This window comes from Anomaloglossus baeobatrachus, chromosome 5 (genome assembly GCF_048569485.1).
Source record: "Anomaloglossus baeobatrachus isolate aAnoBae1 chromosome 5, aAnoBae1.hap1, whole genome shotgun sequence".
NCBI classification, from domain to species: Eukaryota; Metazoa; Chordata; class Amphibia; order Anura; family Aromobatidae; genus Anomaloglossus; species Anomaloglossus baeobatrachus.
In genome coordinates this window covers 523,813,049-523,840,976 of record NC_134357.1, presented here as the reverse complement: position 1 = coordinate 523,840,976, position 27,928 = coordinate 523,813,049, and the positions used below count along the sequence as shown (strand labels likewise).

General features: G+C 45.3%; 1 protein-coding gene across 1 annotated transcript in view; it reads right to left on the bottom strand.

The window, feature by feature from the left end:
• Positions 1–1,047: 1,047 nt before the first annotated feature.
• The window catches only part of LOC142312885 (uncharacterized), a 36,481-nt gene continuing 9,600 nt past the window's right edge, over positions 1,048–27,928 (bottom strand). Inside the window, exons 6-11 of the mRNA XM_075351870.1 lie at positions 15,128–15,264; positions 13,112–13,210; positions 7,157–7,306; positions 6,848–7,027; positions 6,591–6,732; positions 1,048–3,786 (exon numbers count right to left, since the gene is read on the bottom strand). Of these exons, the coding sequence (XP_075207985.1) occupies positions 2,495–3,786; positions 6,591–6,732; positions 6,848–7,027; positions 7,157–7,306; positions 13,112–13,210; positions 15,128–15,264 (2,000 nt within the window). The 3' untranslated portion in view covers positions 1,048–2,494. The remainder of the gene's footprint in view (positions 3,787–6,590; positions 6,733–6,847; positions 7,028–7,156; positions 7,307–13,111; positions 13,211–15,127; positions 15,265–27,928) is intronic.

Below are 27,928 nucleotides of genomic sequence, written 5' to 3'. Positions count from 1 at the left end.
TGTGAGGGGCTTAATTAAGTGCCTACTGGGTATTAACCAGAGGATGGGCTTGTCTACTGATAAACACCGGGTGCCACTACCAGGGCAGTGTCCGGGACTATGGCAGCTGACCCCCAGGGTCGAAGATGCAGTGACGGGCTCACGTACAGTCTCTGATGCCGAAAGGTGCAGCCGTGATGGCTGATGCAGACTGGACGGCTGGTTCAGCCTGGTACAAAGGGTACAGCAGATATATCAGGTGCAGCAGTTATGGCTGGTACTACGAAATAGGCACAGGCAACGGGCACAGGACACACGGGACCTGACAACTAGCAATCAAGTAAACACACTGCTGAGGCACATCCCCTAGGGTAAGTATGCCTTAAGTACCTAGCGCCTTTCAGTCATAGGCTGGATAATACAGGGCCTAAGCCATCTTTAAGTAGAGCAACAATTTTTTTTTTCAGATCCACCAAGAATTCTTTGCCTTAAGATGCCATGTTGATCTTCCAGTGACCAGTATGAGAGAGCATGTGAGAGATAATACCAAATGTAACACACCTGCTTCCCATTCACACCTGAGACCTTGTAACACTAATGAGTCACATGACACTGGGGAGGGAAAATGGTAATTGGGCACAATTTGACCATTTTCACTAGTAGGAAAGTTTTGACCAATTTGACCATTTTCACTAGTACAAAGTGAGTACACTAGGAGTGTACTCACTTTGGTTGTCAGAGGTTTAGACATTAATGGCTGTGTGTTGAGGTATCTAGAAGGCACACCAAATTTACACTGTTATACAAGCTGTACACTAACTACTTTACATCAAATTGTCATATCATCAGTGTTGTCCCATGAAAATATAAAATAAAATATTTACAAAAATGTGAAGGGTGTACTCACTTTTGTGATATACTGTACATTATGTACACTGAGAATACTAAACTATTTCGTGGGTGGCCAGCAGTACAATAACTAAGGAAAGTGATGTCCCTTGAGATGGTAAATTGTATTTCACAGCCAAGATCCAGTCTTCACAGGTAATTTGAATATAAAGGACATTTATTTACAATAAAGGTCATACTTCTAAATTGCTACATAAAAATACAACATAAAAAGAAGACTTGCTGTATATAGAGACCCTTATGAATATGAGAGGTGGATCTAACCTACTACTATAGGATACACTTTTTAAATCACAATCCTTGCTCACAGTTATGGGTCTTCGGCACATACACAAAGCAAAGAATGCTGTACACCAGTAGTAATTAAACAATGAATAAGCAAAACATAAACAATTATTAGTTTTAAAAGATAGTTATATCTCCAAAGACTTGGAGGCGTTTGGTTTCTGTGAGAATATCTTCTTTACAGAATAGCAATTTACAGAACAACCCAAGAATATCTGCAGGCTTACCCTTCGTTTGTTTTAGCTGAAACAAAACATGAAAGTATACAGCTAGTACATAGCTGACATATCACAAGTAATATAAATTTGCAAATTATAGATTATAATAGCTGCTTTTGTTATTTTCTTTATTACCCTGTGTATCTATCCACATAAATGCCGGTGTAAATAGTAACAGTGACTTTTAAGGGGTCATTATGCTGTACTCAATACTAGATACGATTCTAGTAGTCACAATCGGTGACTGTACGATGGCTGTATAACACAGCCAGAATCTACAATGTATGTGGTGGGCACAGCTCCTGAGTCTTCTCTATACACTTATTGTGCACATATGCTGTACATAAAAGGCAAACGTTAACAAAAGGTTAAAAATATATTTCATAGTAAAATCATATATTTTGATAAATGTTTTCTGTTTTTAAAAACCCCTACTCATTCAACTTGGGTAGAGCCTAGCTCATTTTTTGTTTTCAGCAGTAGCGACCTGGGGTCAGTGGTGGCAGCGCTGGTGCCCTGGGTTCAAATCCCACCAAGGACAACATCTGCAAAGAGTTTGCATGGTCTCCCCGTGTTTGCGTGGGTTTCCTCCGAGTTCTCCAGTTTCCTCCCACACTCCAAAGACATACTGATAGGGACTTTAGATTGTCAGCCCCAATGGGGACAGTGTTGCTGATGTATGAAAAAGCGCTATGGAATTAATAGCACTATATAAGTGAATAAATATTATATTATTAACTAAAGTGAGCGCTGCAGACAATGACAGACGCCAGGAGCAGCAGCAAAAACTCAGGACTGGATCCAGGGACTAAGCAAAACAGAAGATTATTTTGAAAAAGAATACAAAAATGAAAATAGGTTTTCCAAAACTGGAAAACCGCTTTAAATGTCACTGTTCCAATTTACAGTAGTATTTAAGGGATTAATCTGCTGCTATCAATGCTAGCTCTGTTTGCCTCAGTTACACTCCATATACAAATGTTAAGGAAATGTTTGTTTTGTTAGACAACATTTTTTCCATAATTCAGGACATAAACAGATTTTTGCTCCTGTATAAGTGTTAAAGGGTTAATAAAATTGTCTGTCCAAATACAACAGTTTCTTTATTCTGAACATAACAATGACTTCTCCCCTGTGTGACTTCTTTGATGTAAAACAAGGCTCGATTTCCAGTTAAAACATTTCCCACATTCTGAACATGAAAATGGCTTCTGCCCTGTGTGAATTCTCTGATGTATAACAAGGCTTGATTTTTCGTAAAAACATTTCCCACATACTGAACATAAAAATGGCTTCTGAGCTGTGTGAATTCTCTGATGTCTAACAAGACTTGATTTATGAAAAAAATTTGTGTCACAAACTGTACATGAAAATGGCTTTTCCTGTGCATGACGTTTGTCCCCAGTGTGAATTTTCTGATGCAAAACAAGACTTAGCTTTTCAAAGCTTTTCATACATTTAGAATATGAAAATGTTTTCTCCCCAGTGTGAATTCTCTGATGTGAAACAAGTTTTGATCTACTTGTAAAACATTTACCACATTCAGAACATGAATAGGGCATTTCTCCTGAGTGAGTTTTTTGATGGTCAACAAGGTACGATTTCCGAGTGTAACATCTCCCACATTCTAAACATGAATATGGCCTCTCCCCTGTGTGACTTTTCTGGTGTGCTATAAGATGTGATATCTGGGTAAAACATTTCCCACATTCTGAACAAGAAAATGGCTTCTCTCCTGTGTGAATTCTCTGATGTATCACAAGATGAGCATTTTTCCTATAACCTTTGCCACATTCTGAACATAAATATGGCTTTTCCCCTGAGTGAATTCTCTGATGTACAACAAGGTTTGATTTATTATTATAACCTTTACCACATTCTGCACAGGAATATGGTTTCACACCTGTGTGACTTCTCTGATGTAAAACAAGATGAGATTTTTTCCTATAACCTTTTCCACAGTGTGAACAGGAATAGGGAGTCTCTCCTGTGTGAATTCTCTGATGTATAATTAGGCTTGATTTATTATTATAACATTTCCCACATTCTGAACAAGGATAGGGAGGGTCACCTTTGTGACTTTTTAGATGGTTTACAAGGTTTGATTTCCTAGTGTAACATTTCTGACATTCTGGACATGAAAATAACTTCTCTCCTCTATGAGCTCTTTGATGTTCACCATCCCTTCTGTTACTTTTATTTTTCTGAACAGTGAGTGATGAATCAGAAGATAGAAGATGTTCAAAAGGATCAGATAATCCAGCTTTGCTGTGAAGATCTGAGTCTATATCTGAGGTAATGACAATCTCTTCAATTATATCTGATGTTACACTATCAGGATCTTCTTTAAAATCTTTAGACATCATGTGTCCATCAGAGTTCCTGATCCAGTCACCTGCAAAGAATAAAACTGGGTTTTTGTATTCATTTTTGAATATAATCTTACTATCATAATGATATTGTAAAACCTTTCTGCATAAAAATGTACATTTGACATGTATAGTTACCCTTCCTGAAGGCCCTCATTTTGCTTCTGTCTTACCCTCCAATTACACGGGTTTTTTGATCCTCCAACATCAAAAATGTTTGCTGAAGTGTAAGGGGTGGAAAATTGTTAACCCTGAACTATGCCTTTCTTGTGCTGTGCATGCATGGTTCAGTAATAACACTACCCCCATGCCATTGAGACAGCCATCTTGGCTGCACTAGAGCCCAAATGCTAGGCCTAGCAGATGAGGCAAACAGAGGGCACCAGATAAGGCAATTACACATGTGAACTGTAAAGTCACTTTTCAGATTCAGGATCGAGGGTCACTTTAAAATAGCTGTTGGTCCTTACTGAGGTGGAATCTTCCACCGAGAGAGCTACATAGAGGGTTTCTTTGTGATATGGTAAAATTATTAAACCCTCCTAATATCTATGATACATTGAAAAAGCAGTCCAAGTGCATTGCTGCAATTCTACATTTCAACAATACATTATTCTTGACTGGCACATTGGATTTTTACAAAAAAGGTAGTAATTATTGGAAGACAAAAGCCTACACACTACTGCCATATGTTAAAAAAGTAAAAGATGTGCATCAGCCGGTGGCACAAAATTTTCCCCATATACTATACTCTATTCTGGAGCTGAATCATGAGTTTACATTGTAATCTAATATATAAAGCTGAGTGTAGGAATCCGCACCGTTGCATTTACAATCACAAAATTTTGCACAGACACCTCATTTGACTCCGAGAACGTCACAGACTATGTTTTGAGGGGAAAATTTAACCCCGCACTTTAGTTATTCGCCAAAAAAACTGCTTACATTAACCCTAGAACGCATACCTGGGGCCTCACAGGCCTGCTAGGTCATTTGTTTTCTATGGTAGATTGTTATGCTTGCGCGTTCTAGGGTTAAAATCAATGGAGCTGGGAGCAACAGGTCATTAATAGGAGCTCTGATTGGTTGCTATAGGCAACGAAGGACATTCTTAGTGTAAAGGCCCAGTCACACTAAACAACTTACCAGCGATCCCAACAACGATCCAACCTGATAGGGATCGCTGGTAAGTTGATAGGAGGTTGCTGGTGAGATGTCACACTGCGACGCTCCAGCGATCCCACCAGCAACCTGACCTGGCAGGGATCGCTGGAGCGTCGCTACACGAGTTGCTGGTGAGCTCACCAGCAACCAGTGACCAGCCCCCAGCCAGCAGCGCCGCGTGGAAGATGCTGCGCTTGGTAACTAAGGTAAATATCGTGTAACCAACCCGATATTTACCTTGGTTACCAGCGCACGCAGCTACACGTGCAGAGAGCAGGGAGCAGAGCACACCGCTTAGCGCTGGCTCCTTGCTCTCCTAGTTACAGCACACATTGGGTTAATTACCCGATGTGTGCTGTAGCTAAATGTGCACAGAGCAGGGAGCAGCGCACACTGCTTAGCGCTGGCTCCCTGCTCTCCTAGTTACAGCACACATTGGGTTAATTACCCAATGTGTGCTGTAGCTACATGTGCAGAGAGCAGGGAGCCGCGCACACTGCTTAGCGCTGGCTCCTTGCTCTCCTAGCTACAGTACACATCGGGTTAATTACCCGATGTGTGCTGCAGCTACATGTGCAAGGAGCAGGAGCCGGCAATGACAGTGAGAGCGGAGGAGGCTGGTAACGCAGGTAAATATCGGGTAACCAAGGACAGGGCTTCTTGGTTACCCGATGTTTACCGTGGTTACCAGTGTCCGCAGAAGCCGGCTCCTGCTGCCTGCACATTTAGTTGTTGCTGTCTCGCTGTCACACACAGCGATCTGTGCTTCACAGCGGGACAGCAACAACTAAAAAATGGCCCAGGACATTCAGCAACAACCAACGACCTCACAGCAGGGGCCGGGTTGTTGCTGGATGTCACACACAGCAACATCACTAGCAACATCGCTGCTACGTCACAAAAGTTGTTCGTTAGCAGCGATGTTGCTAGCGATGTTGCTTAATGTGACGGGGCCTTAAGACAGCTTATGTGTGAGGTAATATGATATCAGTAGAGACAGATAAACACAGAGACAGACACAAGAGACAGACACACACAGAGATGGAGACACAAAAAGATGGAGACACACACACACACAGACAGAGACACACAGACTGATACAGAGAAAGTCACACACAGACTGATACAGAGACACACGGAGACACACACACAGATACACATACACAGAGACTGATACAGACACACACAGAGACACACACAGACTGAGACACACAGAGATAGAAACAGAGACACAAACACAGAGACAGAGACACACAGACATACACACAGAGACAGACACACAGAGACACAAAGAGACAATGACACAGAGACAGACAAAGAGAGAGACGACAGAAAGGGAGACAGACAGACAGAGATGGAGACAGATAGAGAGGGTGAGTGAAAGAGATAGTTACTATCCCGGGCAATGCCGGGTACTACAGCTAGTGAATAATGAAACACAAGTTATTTAATCCATTTTCAAGTATGATGATGTTTTTTTAGTCCCTATTTTTCACATGTGCCAAACAAGGGAAAACTTAGCAAAGATCTAAGCGGCAGTCCTCATTGACCTGAACTTTGTGGAGGATATGTGCATTAGCACATATTAGGGTAATAGTAAAAAAAACAAAAACGAACACGTTTCAGAACCCGCGCTTTGCTACAAGTAGTTATTCATATCTATTACCTGGCGATGTGGGGGGCTGGGGAACCTCCATCATGACGGGATCCTCTATCATGACGTCCTTGTACAGATCTTTGTGTCCTTCTAAATACTCCCACTCCTCCATGGAGAAATAGACGGCGGCATCCTGACACCTTATAGGAACCTGACACATACAATGATATCATCATCCCCCGATCCCTTCATAGTGTTACTGTATAATGTCCCAGCATTCCCCGATCCCTTCTTAGTGTTACTGTATAATGTCCCAGCAGTGTCACCTCTCCAGTCAGCAGCTCAATCATCTTGTAGGTGAGTTCTAGGATCTTCTGGTCATTGATGTCCTCATGTATCATGGGGTGAGGTGGAGGCCCCGTGATTGGGCTCAGGGGTCTTCCCCATCCATCAGACACAGGGTCCTGACAGCGCTCACTAGAGGTCGTCTTCACTACTGTGTAATCCTGGATATGGAGAGACACATTAATAAATCTCACTACAGACATTTCCAGAGTCCTCACCTCTCCAGTTCTGTCCATCTGTTATTCCCATAGATAAGAATGATGTAATGTGATGTCATCAGAATCTCTCACCTCTCCAGTAAGCCGGAAGAGGATCTCTAGGGTGAGGTGTAATATCCTCTCCACCATCTTGTCCCTGTCCCTATCCATCTTTGATGGGTCAGTCAGGAAAATTCTCTTATATAGAAGATCTCCACTGAGAGGATCCGATATTGTAGGGACCTGAATGGGGAGAAGATGATCGATGCAACATCATAAGGAATTCTTTGTAATAATACAATTACTGGAGATCATAAAGGGAAACCTATGAAGAGATCTAATGTGTAGATGTTGTATAGATTTTAACATGAGATGAATATCTCATCAAAGCAGCTCCTCCATGTCAGTGCCATATATCACAACTTCACATGATCTGTAACCCTAAAAATAAATTCCAATGACCATTTTGGCTGTAGAATGTTTCTGTAAAGATGGCTCTGAAAATCGTGTGCAAAAAGTGTGGTTCAGCATTGCTTCCAACCTCCAGTCAGTCACCTCCACCATGCTCCAGTTGATTGACAGATCTTTCACAATGTACATTAAAAAGAAATGACAATCAGCTGAACAGGTCTGATCTCTCTCTTTAGTCTCTAGCAGTCTTTTCAAAGTTTATTTGCACTACACAGGGTTTTAGTGAAAATCATTACCCGACTGCAATCGTACAGCCAGGCAGAGATTAATGCTGCCTGTTGTTCTGGCAGCATGAATCTATTGACAGATTCCCTTTAAAAAGCACTAGCCTCTTAATAATTTACATAAACACATATTCAACATTAAAAAATTTCCCACCATCCAAATGAATCCACACACCTCATTCCATACCCCACAACCCTTCCCAGGTCACGTGAAATAGGATGAAAAAGAAATCTTTGCCTGTCTTCTATCCTATATCTGTCACAAGGGTACCACAATGGAGAGTAATCCCTCCTATTTTTGGTTCAGGAGATCACAGCGCACACACACTTTCTAAGGTTAATTCTGCTGGCTGTGCAAATTCTCCTTGATCCTGTGCTGCTAGGGTTAAGTGGTTATTCTGGTCTTATATATGATTATGGCTGTGATCAGCTGTACTGTGATTACCAATTACCTCTGCTACAAAGACTCCTCTCTCAACCTACGGAGTTGCCAGTGATAGATTTTGCTAAGCTCACCTCTAGAGGGAACCTGTGAACTGTGGAAGTCATTTTGGGATCCGTTGCTGGAGTGTGCTTTTTGAAAGCAGTGTTGTGTTGTTTGTTGTTGTTTGTTACCTTCCTTATCCCTTTTTAGTTTGCCTCACTGGTCCGTTCCTCATTACCCCCTCCTGTTGTTTTGAGTGCCTTGTATTATTGCTGTTTATTTTATGACTGTTTGTCTTATCTTCTTTTTGTCTTTAACCTGTAGTGGGACTAGCGTTCCCGCTGCCCTGATCACTAGACAGGGCTGTGGCCGGGGAAAGACAGGGATGGGAACATGATCGCCGCACAGAGTGAAAGAACCCGTCTAGGGATGTCAGAGAGCTTAGGGCTGCTTAGAGAAAGTGTCAGGGGTTGCCTACTCCTCAACCTTCTCTAGTGGCAGTGTATCCATTCTCCCATCTCGCCTAGTGCAAACTTTGGTGGAGTGCAACAACCAGGAGCTGCCCTGGAGTGGTAGTTGGTGCCTATTGTCTGACAAGTCCATCCTCACAATTAGGGGTACTTTGCACACTACGACATCGCAAGCCGATGCTGCGATGCCGAGTGCGATAGTCCCCACCCCCGTCGCAGATGCGATATCATGGTGATAGCTGGCGTAGCAAACATTATCGCTACGCCAGCTTCACATGTACTCACCTGTCCTGCGACATCGCTCTGGCCGGCGACCCGCCTCCTTATTAAGGGGGCGGGTCGTGCGGCCTCATAGTGACGTCACGCGACAGACGGCCAATAGCAGTGGAGGGGCGGAGATGAGCAGGATGTAAACATCCCGCCCACCTCCTTCCTTCCACATTGGCGGCCGTGACGCAGGTAGGAGATGTTCCTCGCTCCTGCGGCTTCACACACAGCGATGTGTGCTGCCGCAGGAACGAGGAACAACATCGGACCGTCGCAGCAAGGTAATTATGGTTTTCGCCGACGCTACACCGATGATACAATTACGACGCTTTTGCGCTCGTTAATCGTATCATCTAGGCTTTACACACTGCGATGGCGAGAGCGACGCCGGAAGTGCGTCACTTTCTACATGACCCCACCGACATCGCACCTGCGATGTCGTAGTGTGCAAAGTACCCCTTAGAGGCTCTGGTGAAGGTTGGGTAGGCACTTAATCATGCCTCTCTCAGGGTAAGCCTGGTTCTGTAAACAGTGGGTCTGCGTTCCCCCTCCCTTCATCATCGTACCATGACAATATCATTCCAGATCAAACACTTTCCTATGCATCTGATTTCTAATATTTTGACAAGACTGAGTTTCATAGAACAGTTTTTAAAACCATAACAGTAAACTAAGGTTAATGTTAATGAAGGTTCATTACAAAATGTTTAGTCTTACTGAAAAATGAGTACACCTCACATCAATAACTACTACATAAAGTATTTTGTATGACCTCCATTATTTTTAAGGAGAGCACCAAGTCTTCTAGGCCTGAAATAAACAAATTAGTGACTTATTGCAACATCTATCTTTTTCCATTCTTCTAAAATGCCCTTAGAGCCTGGATGCAGGATGGAGAGTGATGACAACTTGTCTCTTCAGAATCACCCATAGGTGTTTAGTTGGAGTTAAATCAGGAGACACTTGGCCAAAGAATCACTTTTGCCCTATTCTTTTTCAGAAATGCAACATTGGCCTTTTATGTGTATTTTGGATAATTGTAATATTGGAAAAGTGCACGTCTGCCAAAGGGTATGGAGTGAGCAGCATCTTATCTTTCAATATAAAGCAGTACATATGTGAATTTGTGATTCTACCAATGACATGTAGCTCCCTGACACCAGCAACACTCATGGAGCCCCAGATAAGGACACTGCCAATGCCATGTCTCTCTGTAGGCACCATTCATTTGTCTTTGTATTCCTCACCTTTGTTAGGGCATACAATTTTGAAGACATCAGTTCCAAAAACATCTCATGAGCCCAAAGTAGATTCCCAATAGTCTTCATATTTTCAGCATGGGCCCTGGCAAATTGTAGCCGGACTTTTTTGTGCATGGACTTAAGAAGAGGCTTCCTTCATGGATGACACCCATGCACGCAATTCCTCAACAGTGTACGTTGTATTGTGTCATGGGAAACACTCACTCTGGTTTCGACTTCTTTAGTAAACAGCAGTGAACTTGCATGTTGATTTTCTTCAACCCTTCTCATCAGAAAATGCTCCTGTTTGAATAGTAATTTTCTTGGTCAACCTGATGTCGCTGTGAGATGCTGCAGTACTATTTTTGTTACTTTTTTGTTTCACTTTTGCTCCAGTATCTGACTGATTAGTAAAGCTTTGCTGATCTTCTTATAGCTTTCATCTTTCATGAGTAAACAAATTATTTTCTTTCTCATGTCTTAAGACATTTCTCTTCCATGTAGTGCTATTGCTGACAGTAATATTTAAGACATTTTTTTGTTGTTAAGTAATGCCTCTTTATAGTCACCTGTCTACTGGACACCTTTGTAAAGAAGAATCAGACTCACCTGTGGTTGAATTCTTGTTAATTGGAATCATGTAGCCTAGACATTTTAGCTTTTCTTCTAAGACTTTAATTAGGGTATTTATGGAACAATGGTCTTAGATTAATTTTTTAGAAAAATTACTTTTTTGAATGTGCAAAATAACAAACCTTGTTTGCAATGGTCCACATTTGTGAGATTATTTAGTAGTATGGTATCCTATAGAAAATGTTTATTCTGAAACTAAATGTTTTCTCACAAATCTGTTGGGGTATACTGATTTATGCTGAGCACTGTAACCCTTCCTATTTTACGCCATTTACTGTAATTTTTAACTTTAAATTTTTGGGTCCTTTTTTTTTTCCTTTGGCATGTTTGCTATCTGATCCAACGATTACCTTTTCTTTAATTGACTATTAGTGATGAGCGAGAATGCTCGCCACTGCTCTTTACTCGATCGAGCATCGGAGTTGTCGGGTACTCGAGGAGCTCAGATGTTTCGTCCGTGAAACAACGACCACAAAGCACAGGCTTCCTTCACTGCATAATGTGTTCAGGCATCCCAGGGAGAGCCATTCGCAGTGTCTGAATGGCTTTCACTTGGGTTAAGGCAACATTTTCAGATGTTGTTTGTCAAATGGAAAAAAACTCATCCTTCCTCCATCCCCCTGGAAATGCTCTCTTTTTGGCTGGCTGTATGTGTGTGGAGAGCCCAATCATTGACTTTCCATAATGCTCGTTACTCAAATTAAGCACTTTCAGAGCATCTGATCTGCTCAACTCAGAATAATGATCACCCGAGCATTTTAGTGCTCGTCCATCTCTACTGACCAGTTTTTATCTCTTAAAACAAAAAAAAGTTAACAAACCACAATGGATATTAAACTGTTTTGATGCTATTGATGTTAGCCCAGCTCTTAGGCCTAAGTCACATGGTATGAAAATCAGAGCGAGTGGAATGCGATAAAACATCACATTCCACTCGGACCAATATTAACCTATGTGTCAGCACCCATGAGCGATGATTTTCTCAGCCCTAATCGGACCAAGAAAACAATCGCAGCATGCTGAGGGTGCAACGCGATCCTTGCTTCTCTCGCACCCATTCAAGTCTATGGGGTGAGAGAAAAATCGCACTGCACTCGCAAACACTGATGTAATGCGAGTGCAGAGCAAGAATGGCAATAGCCGGCAACGGAGGAGAGAGGGACATAAATCGCTCCCTCCTCTCCTCAGTGCCGGCCCGCCCCTCGCAGCTGTGGTCCGATCCCATGATCGGACCTCAGTTGCAATGACACTTGCATGACACTCAGCTCCTGCTGTGATGCCAGCGTGAGCCGAGTGTCATGCGAGGATCGCAGTAGTCTCCCATGTGGCCCCGGCCTTATTATTTTGTTGCACGAAAAAAAAGACTGGAAACACCAAACATGCTCCAAGACGTTTTGCAAGGGAGGGATTTCATCACAACTGTCAACAAGATCCTCTCCACACTCCACACACACATTTACTATGTTAGTTTGTGTGAGGCAGTGACAGGGGTAATATTTGAAGACCGCTATGTGTCCCCCAGAATGTGTCTGGAAACCCTCTGAGTTTGCTATAGCTATTACTGGGAGTATAGCACAAAGGGTAACAGGGAGACACATCCCTCCTCCCAGTCCAGGTTTTGTAGCAATCCTCATGTCCGGCATTTTCGTTTAAATCATGCAGAGCACAGCAGGGTGTGTCTCAGTTGAGAGCCAGGCTTGGTGAAGCTAACACATGCGGTGTTAGCTGAGCTGGCTCTGTGTGGAGTGAACACAGGCCAAGAGTGTGAGCCTAGGAGAACCTTACACAGATCCCTGCGGTTAACGGGGTCCTAAGGTAACAAGACTTTTTGATGCAAAGAATTTGTCTATATGCACCGGCTGTGATCCGGAAGAGACTTTGACAGTGGGAAATTGGATCTATTTATGCTGCAACAATAAATAGACTGTTGATGTGAACACGCTGCTGCCTCACTGCCTCACGGTTTTGCCCAAACAACGCTGCTACCTCACATTTGTTTTTCCAAAAATGAGGAAATCAGTGAAAGAATAAAAATAAATAGAAAAATGCAGTTCTAGAGGTTGTTCTAACAGACGATACATTACTATAAGGCCGAATGTGCTCATGTATACAGGGGAGGTCACTCTGGGTTTGGGGACAGATGACGCTTTCTCTCTGGGGGGGAGATTATAGGGAATGGAGGTGTCTGGTCATTTTCCTGGGTTTCCCTGTAATAGTTGATAATAAAGGGATTTCCCGTGAGATGTCGGTGGTGTCGGTCCTGTAATGAGGACACTGGCAGCGGAGGGGGAGGTTGTGGTGCAGAATATCGTACATACCTCTACCTGCAGAGCCGCACACCAGATAAGGTCCTGTCCACAATGGAGTTGCTCTTGTGAGGGAAGTAAAATATATCTTTGTACCGTGTTAGCCAGGGAGGGAAGAAGTCACTGGAAGGGGCGGAGCCTCCCACAATGCAGTGCTGAAGCCACAAAGCCTCAGTTCGAGGTTACCGAGAGGAGGGAGGTCGTGCAGGATGGAGCTGTGTAGAGAAGAAAACAATATGGATTTTATCTTTTTACACATAAGACTAAGAACCGCAGAGCCGCACACTAGATATATACTCTGTGCTTACAGGACCTGTGATGATGTCACATGGAGGGGAGGAGTCAGGGGGTCACATGATCAGCTCCTCAGTGTGTGCAGGACTCTGCTGTGCTGGATGAGGTGAAGTTTATATGTGGGGGTCAGGATAATTTACAGTGTGGATGTAGCAGAGCCGTGTGTGTGTGACGTATGCGGAGCAGAGCCATGTCTGTGCGACGTATGCGGAGCAGAGCCGTTTGTATGATGTGTACAAAGCGTAGCCGCGTGTGTACGACTTGTATGGGGCATGGCCGTGTGTGTACGACATTTATGGAACAGAGCCTTGTGTGTATGGAACAAAGCCGCGTGTATACGATGTGTGGCTGCACGGTCCGGATCCCCGTTTGCGGATCGCTCCTACCATGTTGTCCACATTGATTCAGACAAACAAACTGTCATATGCTGCCCGGATCGGCACCAGCAGTTTTCTACTACTAGGTTGGACTCTGTACACACTTCAGAGTTCAACAAGCAACCTGGCTTCTATTGAGGAGCTCTACTTTGCCGGGCGTCGGTTGTTTTATTACCACTGCTTTGGGCACTTTGGGATTTAATGCCTCCTGGAGCACTTGTGGCTTCTCAGAGAACCAAGTTGCTAATCACCACCTTCAGCTGGTCTCCTACTTAAGACTGGGGATTTTTCTGAGTTCTGACCAAAGATAGCATCTGCTTAGCTGTTGCAATATCCCGGCATGTCTGGCGATCTTCCCTTTGGTGACTAGCGATTTGTGTTTGCACTGTATGAAAATTCCTTGGTGTGACTTTCTCCTTCCCCTTTGGTTTATCCCCTCTGGTGTCTTTTTGTCTCCCCTCTGTGGATATTTGCTGTGCGCATGAGTTTCAGTTTACCCCCTTGGCTTTGTCTTGTGGGACTTGTTTGTGTACAACGTGGACGGAGGGGGGTGTATTTGAGGTGGAGCCGCACATGTATATCATCTATGGGTCAGAAAATCATGACCATGATTAAGGCATAGGCCGAAACGTGTCATTTTTTTCTCCACCACCCTCCCCCCTTTTTCATGGATATCTGTTTTTTAGCTGTCTGGCCATTTGGCAAATGATTTTAATGGAAAAATAAAGGAGAAATTTTATATGATAAGTCTTGTTAGTTCGGTCCTCTCTGCTCTCAAATTTTTTTCTTTGTTGGACTTTCTGTCTTTTACCCTACTCAAAAAATCTTCCCCAGGCTATTGCTGGGAGCCTTATTGCATTTAAGGCTTCCTCTCCTTGTAAGAGATGACTGTTCAATGTTATTTTTTTTGTCAGTTGTGTGCATACTAGTGATTTTGTCAGTTCCTTGTTCCTGTGTCTCTGTAAACCTGTGAACCTGAACCAGTCCAGTCTGTGCCAGCTGTCCTGGCTACACCTGTACCACAGCCTGTCCTATTGGTGAACTTTAACCAGACCAGACTGTATCAGCTGTCTTGTTTGCACTTGTCCCAACTATGGCGTCAACTCTCTGTCTCATCTGTTGCCAGTCCAGAATCCTGCCAGTGACTCTGACTTCATCTCAGTTACTGTTCATGACAACTACTAAGAACACAGGGACTGCCTTGGAGAGGCACCTGGTGTCTACCGGCAGCCAAGTCCAAACTCACCATCTGAGGCTCTGGTGAATACCCGCTAAACACTTAATCATGACCCTCCGGTGTAAGTTCGTGTTCTGTGGTCCAGTGGGTCCACACTCCCATGTCGGCCATAACGCTCACTGCCGCTTCGGCAGTAACACCGATATCTTGTTTTCTGTCAAAGAAGTTCCACAAGCTTCCACAGGGTTCTGCTTGTTTGAGTTGCTGTATGGCTGATACCCCTGTGGTCTCCTGGAAGTAGCAAAGGAGACTTGACACTATATAAAAGAGTAATATAATATGTTATCCAGATGCAGGAGAATCTCGCCTAAGGTATGCTGATTGTGAAAGAACATCTCACAGGAGGCCAAGGTCAGGGTATACAATAGGTCGGCTCTCATGAGACATTTCAAGCCTGGGAATTGGGTACAGTTGCTTGAGCCCACAGTAGAGAATGCATTCTTTGCCAAATGGCAGGGGCCCTATAAAGTGGTATAAAAAATGGGAAAGGTCAACTACAAGATACAGCAGCCAGGAAAAAGGAAGCTCTTATATCAAGTATGTCAATCTAATCAAACCCTGGCAGGATTGGGAACCTCTTGAAACTCCTTGCTTGGTTGCCAAGTTGGAAGCCAAGGTTGAAGACTTCGAGGTAGCAGAAACATAGTTGCCCTCGTAAAAACAACAGTGACAGGAGTTCTTGCACCAGAATAGGGACATGTTTTCTGAGTTGCCAGGTCTCATTTGAGTTATTGAGCATGAGGTTCTCACCGAGCCTCATGTTTGGGACAATTTGAAGCCCTACCGGATTCCAGAGACCCACCAGGAGCTAATCTCGAAGGAGGTAAAAAGGAAGCTGGACTTGGGGGTAATTGAGAGATCCAAAAGTGGTTGAGCTAGCCCCATGGTGCTGGTGGCAAACTCAGATTTAAAATGGTGGTTCGGCAATGATTACAGGAAACGCAATGAATTATTGAAGTTTAACATCTGCCCAATGCTATGCGTAGATTAGCTCATTGAAAGATTAGGGCTAGCTCGGTACATCATCACCTTTTATCTCACAAAAGGCTACTGGCAGATTCCTCTTTTCAAGGAGGCCAAGAAAAGACAGCTTTTCAAACACCAGACGTGTTATCACTATTTCAGGATGCCTGTTGGGTTGCAGGGGGCGCTAGCCACTTTTCATAGTCATTGACTGGGTCCTAGCCCTTGACAGAGAGTACCCAGAAGCTTATTTAGATGATAACGTCATTTTCAGCCATGTATGGGGAAATTATTTAAAGTCCAGGCAATACTTGATGCCGTATGTAAAGCCGGATTTATTATTAACCCGAAGAGATGTGCCATGGGGATGGAGGAAACAAAGTATTTTTGCTACGTGGTAGGCAGGGGAGAGATTAAATCCCAAATAAAAAGGTAGCAACATTACATAGTAGGCCAAAACTCCTCATAAAGAAGCAGCACAGAGCATTTCTGGGCATCGTGGGGTGTAACAGGAGGTTTATACCTAATTTTACCATGAGTACAGCTCTTTTAGCAATCTTCTGAAGGGCTCAAAATCTGTGATGGCTAAGTGGTTTCCAGAAGTTGAGGAAGCATTTCCGGGGCAAAAATTGGTCCTCCGTAGGAATTCATTGTTCACACAGATGCATCTGATGTCAGACTTGGAGATGTCTTGTCGCAGGAAGCTGGCCAACCTCAGAGATGTAAGTCCTGCAAGTTAAGGGCCTGGCAATAAAAGGATGCTGAGAGATTTTTTTAATGGAACAGGATTTTAGGTGAGGCCAAAGAGTGGGAATGGTCTCTCAAATTACTCCAATCCGTCCTTTGCAGCTCCTATAAAAGACTGCTAAATTGGCTCAGATTGGTGTGGTATTGGGGAGGCAGTCGTTCTGGTTGATAATTCAACAAATAGGTGAGCAAGGCCTGTGTCACGGCAAGTGTGAGAGACTGTGTGCCTAATTTGCCTAACCAGAGAAAGAACCATGTTTTGGTTTTCTTTTGTCATTTTTGTCTGCATATAGTGAAGGTTTATGACGTTTAAAGAGGTTGTCAACAACTTTAACATTGATCACCTATTCTTAGGATAGGAAAGTCATACACGGCACTGTGTGAGCTGTGCTGCCCGAGTAGGATTCCAGTCCTCCATTTATGCTACCGGTAGTAGAAATAAAACTCAGCACTCGATGAGATGAAATTATAGGAGATTTTAATCATTGTAATGTTCCAAAATTGACAATATTAACCTTCATCAAATAAATGTCTTTGGGTTGCAAGGCATATATGTTCATGGAGAGCTAATAGAGACATCTTGGATTATGATGGCTTAAGGGTTAGAAAGGGTAGGCAATGCTTGAGCAAGAGATCATATCAGTGGGGAAAGGCGCCACAGAAAAAAAATTGCATTTGGCGCCATTTTCTAAGAACCGTAACCTTTTTTTTAGGAGGGGATCTGGCGCTAAGTGATGGCTTATTTTTTGCACCCTGAGCTGATGTTTTTACTGATACCATTTAGATATAATGTTTTGATTTAATTTTATTGCAATGTTATGGCAGCCAAAAAAATGTAAATCTGGTGTTTTGAATATTTTTTTTTTGTTATGTGTTTACCGATTAATTTATTTTACATTTTGAAAGATCAGACATTTGTGAATGCAGCAATACCAAATATGTGTATTTTTTATTATTGTTTTATTTTTATTGGGGTAAAAGGGGGTAATTTAAAGGGGTTTTCTATATTTAAAAAAAAAAAAAAACCTTTACATTTCTACTTAATTTAGTAGTTTTTACAGGACTTGAACCTGTGAACATCCGATCGCTTCTGATTTACAGAGCAGTGTCCCAGCACTGCTCTGTACAACAGAAATCACGATCTTCTATGAATGCCAGCTCCCAGCTGACATTCAAAGGAAGATCGTCATGACAGACACAGAGGTCATATACACCAATGGAAATATGCAAGCCATACTGTATAATTTAATTGACAACCATCTTTATTGTACATAAAAATACATAAAAATGAATGGATCAACCCAGATGACGGCTGGAATAAATGAGGAAGACCCGGCACCTGTTATCAATAAATCTGGACTTATATGTATTGCCAACAAGTTATATCTTTCTCCTTATATGGAAAACCAATCTAAGGTCATATGCATAAACAGAATCCCTATCTATAATAAATAAGAGATGTATAATGCTTCATAGCTGTAGGGGGATTACATCTACATTACTGTCATGCATAATAATATCACCGATGGTCCAAGTACGTGATGGTGCCGCGGCCTCCCACAAACACACTGACGCGCGTTTTGCAACTACCTTGCTTCGTCAACTACCTTGCAACTATGCAACTATGTCAACTACCTTGCTCGATGTGCAAGCCCGCATCAAAGCAAGGGGACAGGACAAAGGACGTACCAGTACATACAAACTCGTGACGGGGTTAAAACCATGAGTATCAGCTGCCATTATCAGTCAATAGCACATCTATCAGGTTTATACTTCTGTTCTGTGAACCAGTTTTGTCCTCATTTTTCCAGTTCTTTGACCTTGGTTAGATATTTGACTATCCACTTGTTTTGTGATTCTGTTCCTAAAGTGACCTACTAGATCTGACCCTTAAGGGTGCTTTACATGCTGCGACATCGCTACCAATATATCGTCGGGGTCACATCATTAATGACGCACATCCTGCGCCGGTAGCGACATCGCAGCATGTGACACCAAGGAGCGACGATCAACGATCGCAAAATCGTTCAAAAATGGTGATCAGTGACACGTCGCTCCTTTCCTTAATATCGTTGCTGCCACAGGTACGATGTTGTTCGTCATTCCTGCGACACCACACATCACATGTCTGACACCGCAGGAACGACGAACATCTCCTTACATGCGTCCACCGGCAATGCGGAAGGATGGAGGTGGGCGGGATGTTACGTCCCGCTCATCTGCACCCCACCGCTTCTATTGGCCGGCCGCTTAGTGACGCCGCAGTGACGTCACTATGACGCCGAACGCACCTCCCCCTTGAGAGAGGGATTGTTCGGCGGTCACAGGGACGTCGCTGACAAGGTATGTGTGTGTGACGCTGCCGTAGCGATAATGTTCGCTATGGGAGCGAGCAACAAATGTCACACGAATGACGGGGGCGGGTGCTATCGCGCTCGACATCGCTAGCAATCGCTAGCGATGTCGCAGCGTGTAAAGCACCCTTTACTGTCCTACTTGCCAGCTTGTGCCACTGAACAGCAGCTGACTTTGTGGCCCTTACTCAGGGACCCCTGTGTACATGCAGATCTCTGTACAGGTATTAAAATGTGAAGGCCAGGGCAACCCCTAGGTATTGGGAAATGGAGAACTTTGTGCTAAGCCTGTTTATCGTAGCCACTTTGGAGCTGCAATGTGACTTCTGTAGTGGCCGGTCCCGATGCGGCACCCCCGGAAGCTTCCGCTCCAAGGCCATGGCGGAGGTGCCGTTCTCCTCACCTGTCCGCCGGTTCCATGCGCCTTATTCCTGGCCATGGGTCTGCTGTGGCCTCCTCCTGCTTCCAGGCCACACACAGGCCTTCTGGTGATGCCCAAAGGGTGTACACTACCACACCCCTTTCTTAAAGGGTCGGCATCCCATTACCCGGAAGTGTTCCTTGAGGTCAGCTATTACCCTAAAGGTATTTAAGCCTGCCCCCCCTTAAGGGCAGCGCCCGAGCAACGTTGCCTATCCTTAGTGCGTTGCTAGTTCTCAGGACCCATACTTGTCACTGTGTCTAACCCTCTTGTGTTTTGTACCAGTGACTCGTTCCTGCGAACCTGTGTCTCTATCCAGAGCTTGTTACCATCACTTACATGCTGCCGCACATGAGCCACTACCTCCGTGCTGCCACGTGTGAGCCACTACCTCTATGCTGCCATGTGTGAGCCTCCACATCTGTACTGCCGCATCTCAGCACATCCATACTGGACATCAGAGATTCACCAGTCCGTCAACCAACTCAACTGGTCCTGGCTGTCATGCATTTAGGCCCACTGGGGCTGCACCTGACATATACCTCTGTATAGAGGTTAGCTCCATGTTAGCTCCTTCAGGGGAGTCCGGTGTATGGCCCAGTGGGGCCACTCCTGGACGCTCGCCACGAGTGTAATAACTGCGAACAGTACCCTGTGACAAAACCTCATTTTGTTTGTTGCCTGTGTATACCTGAAGCGCTGTCAAAAAGCAAGGGATCCCACTTGTTTTCACCAGACAAACCCTTTAACTTCCATTATACAAGCTAAAAGCTTAATAAACCAAATAAACTAAAATTAATAACCGCAAAGGGACTTTGAAAGAAAGCCAATGATTTTAGCATCTAACACTTTCTGAATTCTCTACCATCTAACTCCATGTGGCTCATATCATATTAAAAGGAATCTATCAGCAGGTTTTTGTTACCCCATCTGAGAGCAGCATAGTGTATGGGCTATGAGAAGTTCACTGGAAAAATCCTTGAAGGGAGATATGTATCATAGAGCTTGATAGCCTCGGTGATGTAAGCCCGGAAGCAGGCTCCAGCATGGTTAATGGTGAGAAAGTTAATAGGGGGTCAGGGCCAGGTTTAAGAGCTGCCATCTGGCAGATTTACTTCTTGTAGAGCAAATTTACATCACTTCTTTCCATAAATATTAAGGAGAAAATATACACATTCTTTCATGCTACTATCTATTTTTAAGAACAAACCATTTCACGTAGCACACCTCTCAGTCTGTATTGTGCCTGAACATTAAAAATAAAGGACCCATAAATATAGGACAATTATATAAGGCTGGAAAATTTGTAATCCAGACAAAATAGTTGAACGTGTAAGACGTTGTTCACATGACCATTAGATATTTCCATTTTTGGGTCTATTTTGGAACCATAAAAAAAAAAACATTCCAATATAGGATATATGGGAATAGAAGTATCATAAAATGTCTACTGTTTTTTCCCATGCCTGTCTGCTATCTGTATTTTAACTCGAGCAAAAAACATAGTCTGCACAAAAAAAGATGGCTAGCAAGCGAATAACTTTTTAACAATGAAGTTCTATGGATTAAAACAGATCTGTTATTTTTTCTGGTAATGGATCTGTGTTTTTAGCTCTGTACATGCATAGAACACTAGGGGTGTTCAGAGACACCTGGTAAAAATAGATCCATTACAAGCAGAACAAAAACAGAAGCAAAAAAAAGCAAAGTGTCAGTTTTAAGCCTCCTTCACACGTGCACACAAAAAACACGTGTAGCACTTTCTGTTTTGTCTATTCGTGTGTATGTGTGTGTCATCCTTGTGCTGTGTGGCATCTGCGTGACATGTACGGGATAAAAATGCATGACACTGAAATTAATGGGTTTAATGTGCAAAAGACTGTTGCACTACCCACGGGGAGCGCATTAGTGAACCCACAGGACCACAGAGGATTGTGGCAGCTGATCCTATGAACTGACTTGGACAATGCTTGAGAAAAAGAAGAGCTTTATTTATTGGTCATCGTGTGACCGGTGCCAAATAACAGAGATCCTAGAATAGAGTCCAGTGTTCATGTGCGATTAGCACTAGAGAAGTCCAGTTACCCGAAAGTATGACCGAGTAGTAGAACACAGCAGGTATGACCAGAGCATCAGCGGAGTCCAGACCAAAGTGAAGGTAAATGGCGTCACCAAGCCAGGTCTTGGTCCAGTAGCAGGTAGGACGTAGATGCATGAAGACTCGGTACGGACCTCTACAGGTGGTGCTTGATCTGGATCAGTAAGCTGAACGGAGTAGTCACAATGGACCAGGTGTGGACTCTGTAGGATGCTGCAATCCCAGGCAAGGACTGAGCAGCAGACAGGCACGGCCAGCTCTGAGCAGAGACAAGGAACAGAGATTAAGAACAGGGACACGGATAGACAACAAAGACAGAGAACAGGGACCTGACGGAAGCAACACCACACTTAGGGACAGGAAGACATTGCTGAGGCACCTCCCAGAAAAGGAGGATGCCTTATATATATCCAGTGCCTCTGCAATAGGCTGAGAAGCACTTCCAGGTTAAGTATTACTGGCCCTTTAAATTACAGCAGCATGCGGCGGGCGTTGCCTAAGGAAGGTCCTGGAAAACCTGTTCAGTGCATGCATGTTTCTGGATGAGCAGGCCACAGGCAGAGAGCTGGAGGAAGATCCAGGACTGCGATCCGAGTGAGTACCCTGTATGTAAGGAAGGTGTGAGATAGGGGGGGCATTCATATGCAACAGACGGTATATATCCCCCAGAATGCGTACAGAAACATATTAGAGCCCTACATAGTGGTCAGTCCGCAATCTCCAGTCCGGGTTATGCAGGTGGCTCATGGCCACAGCTCTCATTTAAAAGGTCTCTGTAAAGGCCTGGGTGGGGCAGAGTCTGTTTTGTGAACTGCAGAGCAGGAAGCTGAGGAAAGTCCAGGCCTGTGTGGAACGATAACATAAGTCTGTGGACCCTCCTGGAATAGCAGAATGGGGTATAGTAAGACCGTCTCCTACGGCAAGCGGTGCCTGTGTGACGGGAACCGTATGGACTGTGCATAACCTGGCTGTGTCCCGGAGGACGTTTACCTGTTCAGCGATGACAATAAAGCTGTTTGGATCGGACTTTTTTGGGTCACTGCCTCTTTGTCGTCCTGGGGGACCCCCACCCCGCTACAATATGATGGAGAATGCGGGCAAGGAGAATTGAGGCATACCCCACCGCTGCATGTCAATAATCAAGCCTGCTACGCTACGGTATAAACAAGCTGACAACATGGAGGAGCTTCTGCGGCAGTTGGTACTAACTCAGCAGAAGCAACAGGAGCAATTGGGTCTGTTCCAGCAGCAGCACCAGGAATCCCAGCGGCAGCATCAGGAGACCCAGAGACAGCAACAAGAGGCGAATGGATTACTACGGCAGAAGATTGCGGCCCTGCGTGAGACACCGCCGGCAACTGCCTCAGACCGACGGGTACCCTGGGACAGGGTTCGCTCTACCCTGCGGAAGCTAAGCCCGGAGGATGACGTGGAGATTTTCCTTACGGTTTTTGAGCGCACAGCGGAGCAGGAAAAACTGCCGGCAGACCAGTGGGCGGAAGTGATGTCTCCGTTTCTGATAGGGGATGCCCAGAAAGCCTACTTTGACCTCAGCCGGGAGGATGCCCTGGACTACGAGAAACTGAAAGGTGAGATTCTTGCACGTCTGGGGGTCAATACATATGTGAGGGCTCAGCGAGTATTTTCATGGGCCTATGTGGAGACCTGTCCTGCCAGGTCTCAAGCATATGACTTACTACAATTGGTGAAAAAGTGGTTACAGCCGGAGGTGTTGTCTCCAGTCCAGATGGTGGAAAGGGTGGTGGTCGACCGGTTGGTGCGGACTCTGCCAGTCGCTATACGACGTTGGGTGGGGCAAGGAGACCCGGGTAACCTGGATCAGGTGGTGAGTCTAGTTGAGTGATATACCGCCACACAGGACTTTATATGAGACTCTGCCCCAGTGCGTCAGGCCCGGCGGCCACAGGACCCTGGCCGAGATACACGTACGGGGCTGGTGAACAACAAAACCCAAGCCCATGCCGAGGGGGTAACCCGCACAGAGTGGCAAAAGACTAGTCCCCCCAAGAATGGTAACAAAAACTGGTGGGGCCACCGCTATGAAGTGCTGGAGATGTCAAGGGCCAGGCCATATCGCCGCTTATTGCCCTTTGATTACGGAGTCCATGGATTGTGGGTACTCACGCCGAATGTCTATGTATGCTAATACGGTGTATACTGCACGCCCTATTCTTGAACCTCCTCTTTGTCACGTGTATGTACATGGACATCGGGCAGAGGCCCTGTTGGACTCTGGCAGTATAGTGACCCTTGTTCATGGGTCACTGATCTCGGGGATGGAATCCCCGGAGAGGGAAGTTGGGATTGTGTGTATACATGAACTCCGCAAATATCCAACAGCAGAGGTATGCCTCTCCAGTCCGTGCGGAGACGTGAGTGGTGAAAACTCTACCATACGGGGTAGTAATGGGAAGGCATTTCCCGTTGTTTTGGTACCTGTGGGAGAGAAATAGTACTTTTCCCCAGGCAAAAATGGGTCCAGGTGAAGAACCCGATGATCCCGAGTCGGGGATACCTGCTGTATGGATCGCCGACCTAGGGACAGGGGGAGAACCTGACAGGGGTCCCCTAGCGGTATTGGCAGGGGGAAGGGAAGAGACCGTAATGACCCCGGAGCTGGAAATGTCCCGGGAGGCCTTCGGGATGGCGCAGTCAAGGGACCCTACCCTCTCCCAGGCATGGGAGAATGTAAAAGAGGTAAATGGGGTGGCTCAACAAACAGGGCAGAAGTTGTTTTTCCCCGCATGGCGATTTATAATAATTTACTATACCCGGGAAGACAAAATCAGAGCAGAGATTATAGAACAACTGGTAGTGCCACAATCCCATCGTCAGGCAGTGCTTAACATGGCTCACACACACCCCCTAGGGGGGCACTTAGGGGTTACCAAGACACAAGAGCGCATTTTACGGAGGTTCTTTTGGCCGGGAGTGTACGCAGAGGTACGGAAATTCTGTGAATCCTACCCGGACTGCCAGCTGACCTCGCCCATTGCAAATTTCCAGAGTCCATTGGTGCCTCTCCCAATTATAGAAGAACCTTTTGAACGGATTGCAATGGATCTGGTAGGGCCCCTGGTAAAATCCGCACGCGATCACCAACACATTTTGGTAGTTGTAGATTATGCCACACGCTATCCAGAGGCCATTCCGCTGCGCCATACCTCCGTTAAGCTGATTGCCCGGGAATTGTTTGCCATGTTTTGTCGTCTGGGGCTACCAAAGGAGATCCTTACTGACCAGGGGACTCCGTTTATGTCCAAGGTGATAAAAGAATTATGTAAATTATTGAAAATAAAGCACCTGCGCACATCGGTGTACCATCCGCAAACTGATGGGCTGTTGTAATAAAACCTTTAAGTCCATGCTAAAAAAAGTGATTGCCAAGGACAGGAGGGACTGGGACATGCTGTTGCCCTATCTTATGTTTGCGCTCCGAGAGGTGCCGCAGGCATCCACGGGTTTTTCACCATTCAAGTTGCTTTATGGCAGACACCCTAGGGGCTTGCTGGACGTAGCCAAGGAAACATGGGAACAGGAGCGCACCCCATATAAAAGTGTGATTGAACATGTGGCTCTAATGCAGGATCGCATCACAGCGGTTTTGCCTATTGTAAAAGAACATTTAACAAGGGCCCAAGGGGCACAAAGGCGCACTTATAACACCCGAGCCACCATCAGATCTTTTAATGTCGGGGATCGGGTCTTGGTCTTGGTGCCCACTGCCGAGAATAAACTGTTGGCCGAATGGCAGGGGCCGTATGAGGTTCGGGAAAAGGTGGGGGAGGTGAACTACTGAATACACCAGCCGGGGAGGAGGTAGCCGGAACAATTGTATCATGTTAACTTGCTTAAAGCCTGGAAAGACCGTGACTGTATGGTTACGGGAGTGACCCTGGAGGTGTCCTGTGGGGCTCCTGTAGTGCCGCCCATCCTGGGGACCAAAGGGGGGGTGAATCTAGGCGACACGCTCTCTAAACCACAGCGCCGTGAAGTTCGAAAGTTAGTACAGCAGAACTCGGATGTGTTTTCCGAGTTACCCGGCCGTACTTCGATCATCCAACATGACATTGTCACCGAGCCTCGGGTAAAGGTGCGTATAAAACCGTACCGGGTGCCCGAGGCCCGGAGACAAGCCATTGCTGCAGAGGTGAAACAGATGCTTACACTAGGGGTGATCGAGAAATCAAAGAGTGACTGGGCTAGTCCCATTGTGCTGATTCCAAAACCCGACGGGTCGATGCGTTTCTGCAATGATTTCCGGCGATTGAATGAGGTTTCCAAGTTCGACCTTTACCCTATGCCCCGTGTGGACGAACTGATTGAACGATTGGGAAAGGCTCAATACTTCATGACGCTTGACCTTACCAAAGGCTATTGGCAGGTGCCGTTGACAGAGTCAGCCAAGGAAAAAACGGCCTTTATAACACCAGATGGTCTCTACCACTATGTTGTCTTGCCTTTCGGTTTACATGGAGCCCCGGCTACTTTCCAAAGGCTGATGGATGTAGTGTTGGAATCCCATTAGAAGTACGCATCCGCATATCTAGATGACATCATCATCTTCAGTACCGATTGGCAGACCCACTTGTCCCAGGTCCAGGCCGTCGTTAACTCCCTGCGGGCGGCAGGATTGACAGCCAACCCAAAAAAATGTGCAATTGGTCTGGAGGAAGCCCGGTATTTGTGGGTACGTGATTGGCCGCGGGGTGATCAAGCCTCAAGTAAATAAAATCGAGGCCATCCAAAAGTGTCCCAGACCAGTGTCCACTAAACAGGTGAGAGCATTCCTCAGCATTGTCGGGTATTTCCGGCGGTTCACACTGGACTTTGCCGGGAGAACAGCGGCTTTGACCGATCTGTTGAAGGGTAAAAAGGCGGCCATGGTACGCTGTACCCCTCAGGCTGAGGAAGCATTTCAGTCCATGAAGACTGCCTTGTGTGGACAACCGGTCCTCATTAGCCCCGGTTTTGGTAACACCTTCCTTGTGCAAACAGATGCCTCTGAGGTGGGTCTAGGTGCCGTCCTCTCGTAAGAGGTGAACGGAACTGAGCATCCGATTACCTATTTGACCCGGAAACTTACCCTGGCGGAGAAAAATTATAGTGTAGTGGAAAAGGAGTGCTTGGCTATTAAATGGGCCTTGGAGTCCCTGCGCTATTATTTGCTCGGGCGACAGTTTCGGCTAGTGACGGACCACGCGCCCCTCATTTGGATGAGAAATGTGAAAGAACGGAATGCCCGGGTCACCCGCTGGTTCCTATCCCTTCAAAATTTCAGTTTTACAGTGGTACATCGGGCCGGTTCGTCCCTGGGCAATGCGGATGCCCTGTCTCGGGCGGCCTGTTTGGGGGCGTCTGTTCAACCCCATGAGTTTGAACAGAGGGGGGGGTATGTGAGATAGGGGGGGCATTCATATGCGATGGACGGTATATATCCCCCAGAATGCGTACAGAAACATATTAGAGCCCTACATAGTGGCCAGTCCGCTATCTCCAGTCCGGGTTATGCAGAAGGCTCATGTCCACAGCTCTCATTTAAAAGGTCTCTGTAAAGGCCTGGGTGGGGCAGAGTCTGTTTTGTAAACTGCAGAGCAGGAAGCTGAGGAAAGTCCAGGCCTGTGTGGAACGATAACATAAGTCTGTGGACCCTCCTGGAATAGCAGAACGGGGTATAGTAAGACCGTCTCCTACGGCAAGCGGTGCCTGTGTGACGGGAACCGTATGGACTGTGCATAACCTGGCTGTGTCCCGGAGGACGTTTACCTGTTCAGCGATGACAATAAAAGCTGTTTGGATCGGACTTTTTTGGGTCACTGCCTCTTTGTCGTCCTGGGGAACCCCCACCCCGCTACAAAGAACAGTGGGATGGGCAGACCCTACGGAGCCACGTGCTGGGTACTGACACCCCTGCCCGGTAGGGGTCAGACCTGCTGACAAAGAAATGCAAAGATAGATAGCTAGATAGGCAGACAGACAGATAGATAGATGATAAGCAACTAATAGATAGATGGTAGATTGTACAGCTATCTAGCCAAATAAATAATAAAACTAAAAAAACAATGTGGGGTCCCCCTTTTTTTGAGAACCATCAAAAGTAAGGCAGACTGCTGTGGGCTGATGTTATCAGGCTGGGAAGGTCCATTATTACTGGTCCCTTCCAAGCATAAAAATAACAGCCCATGACCGCCCCAGAAGTGAAGCATCACAATTCTGGCGCATTGCCTCTGCTCTTTCCAATTGCCCTGGTGCTTTAACAATCAGGGTAATGGTATTTGGGGATGATGTTAGCTGTGAATTGCCCCAAAACACGGCTA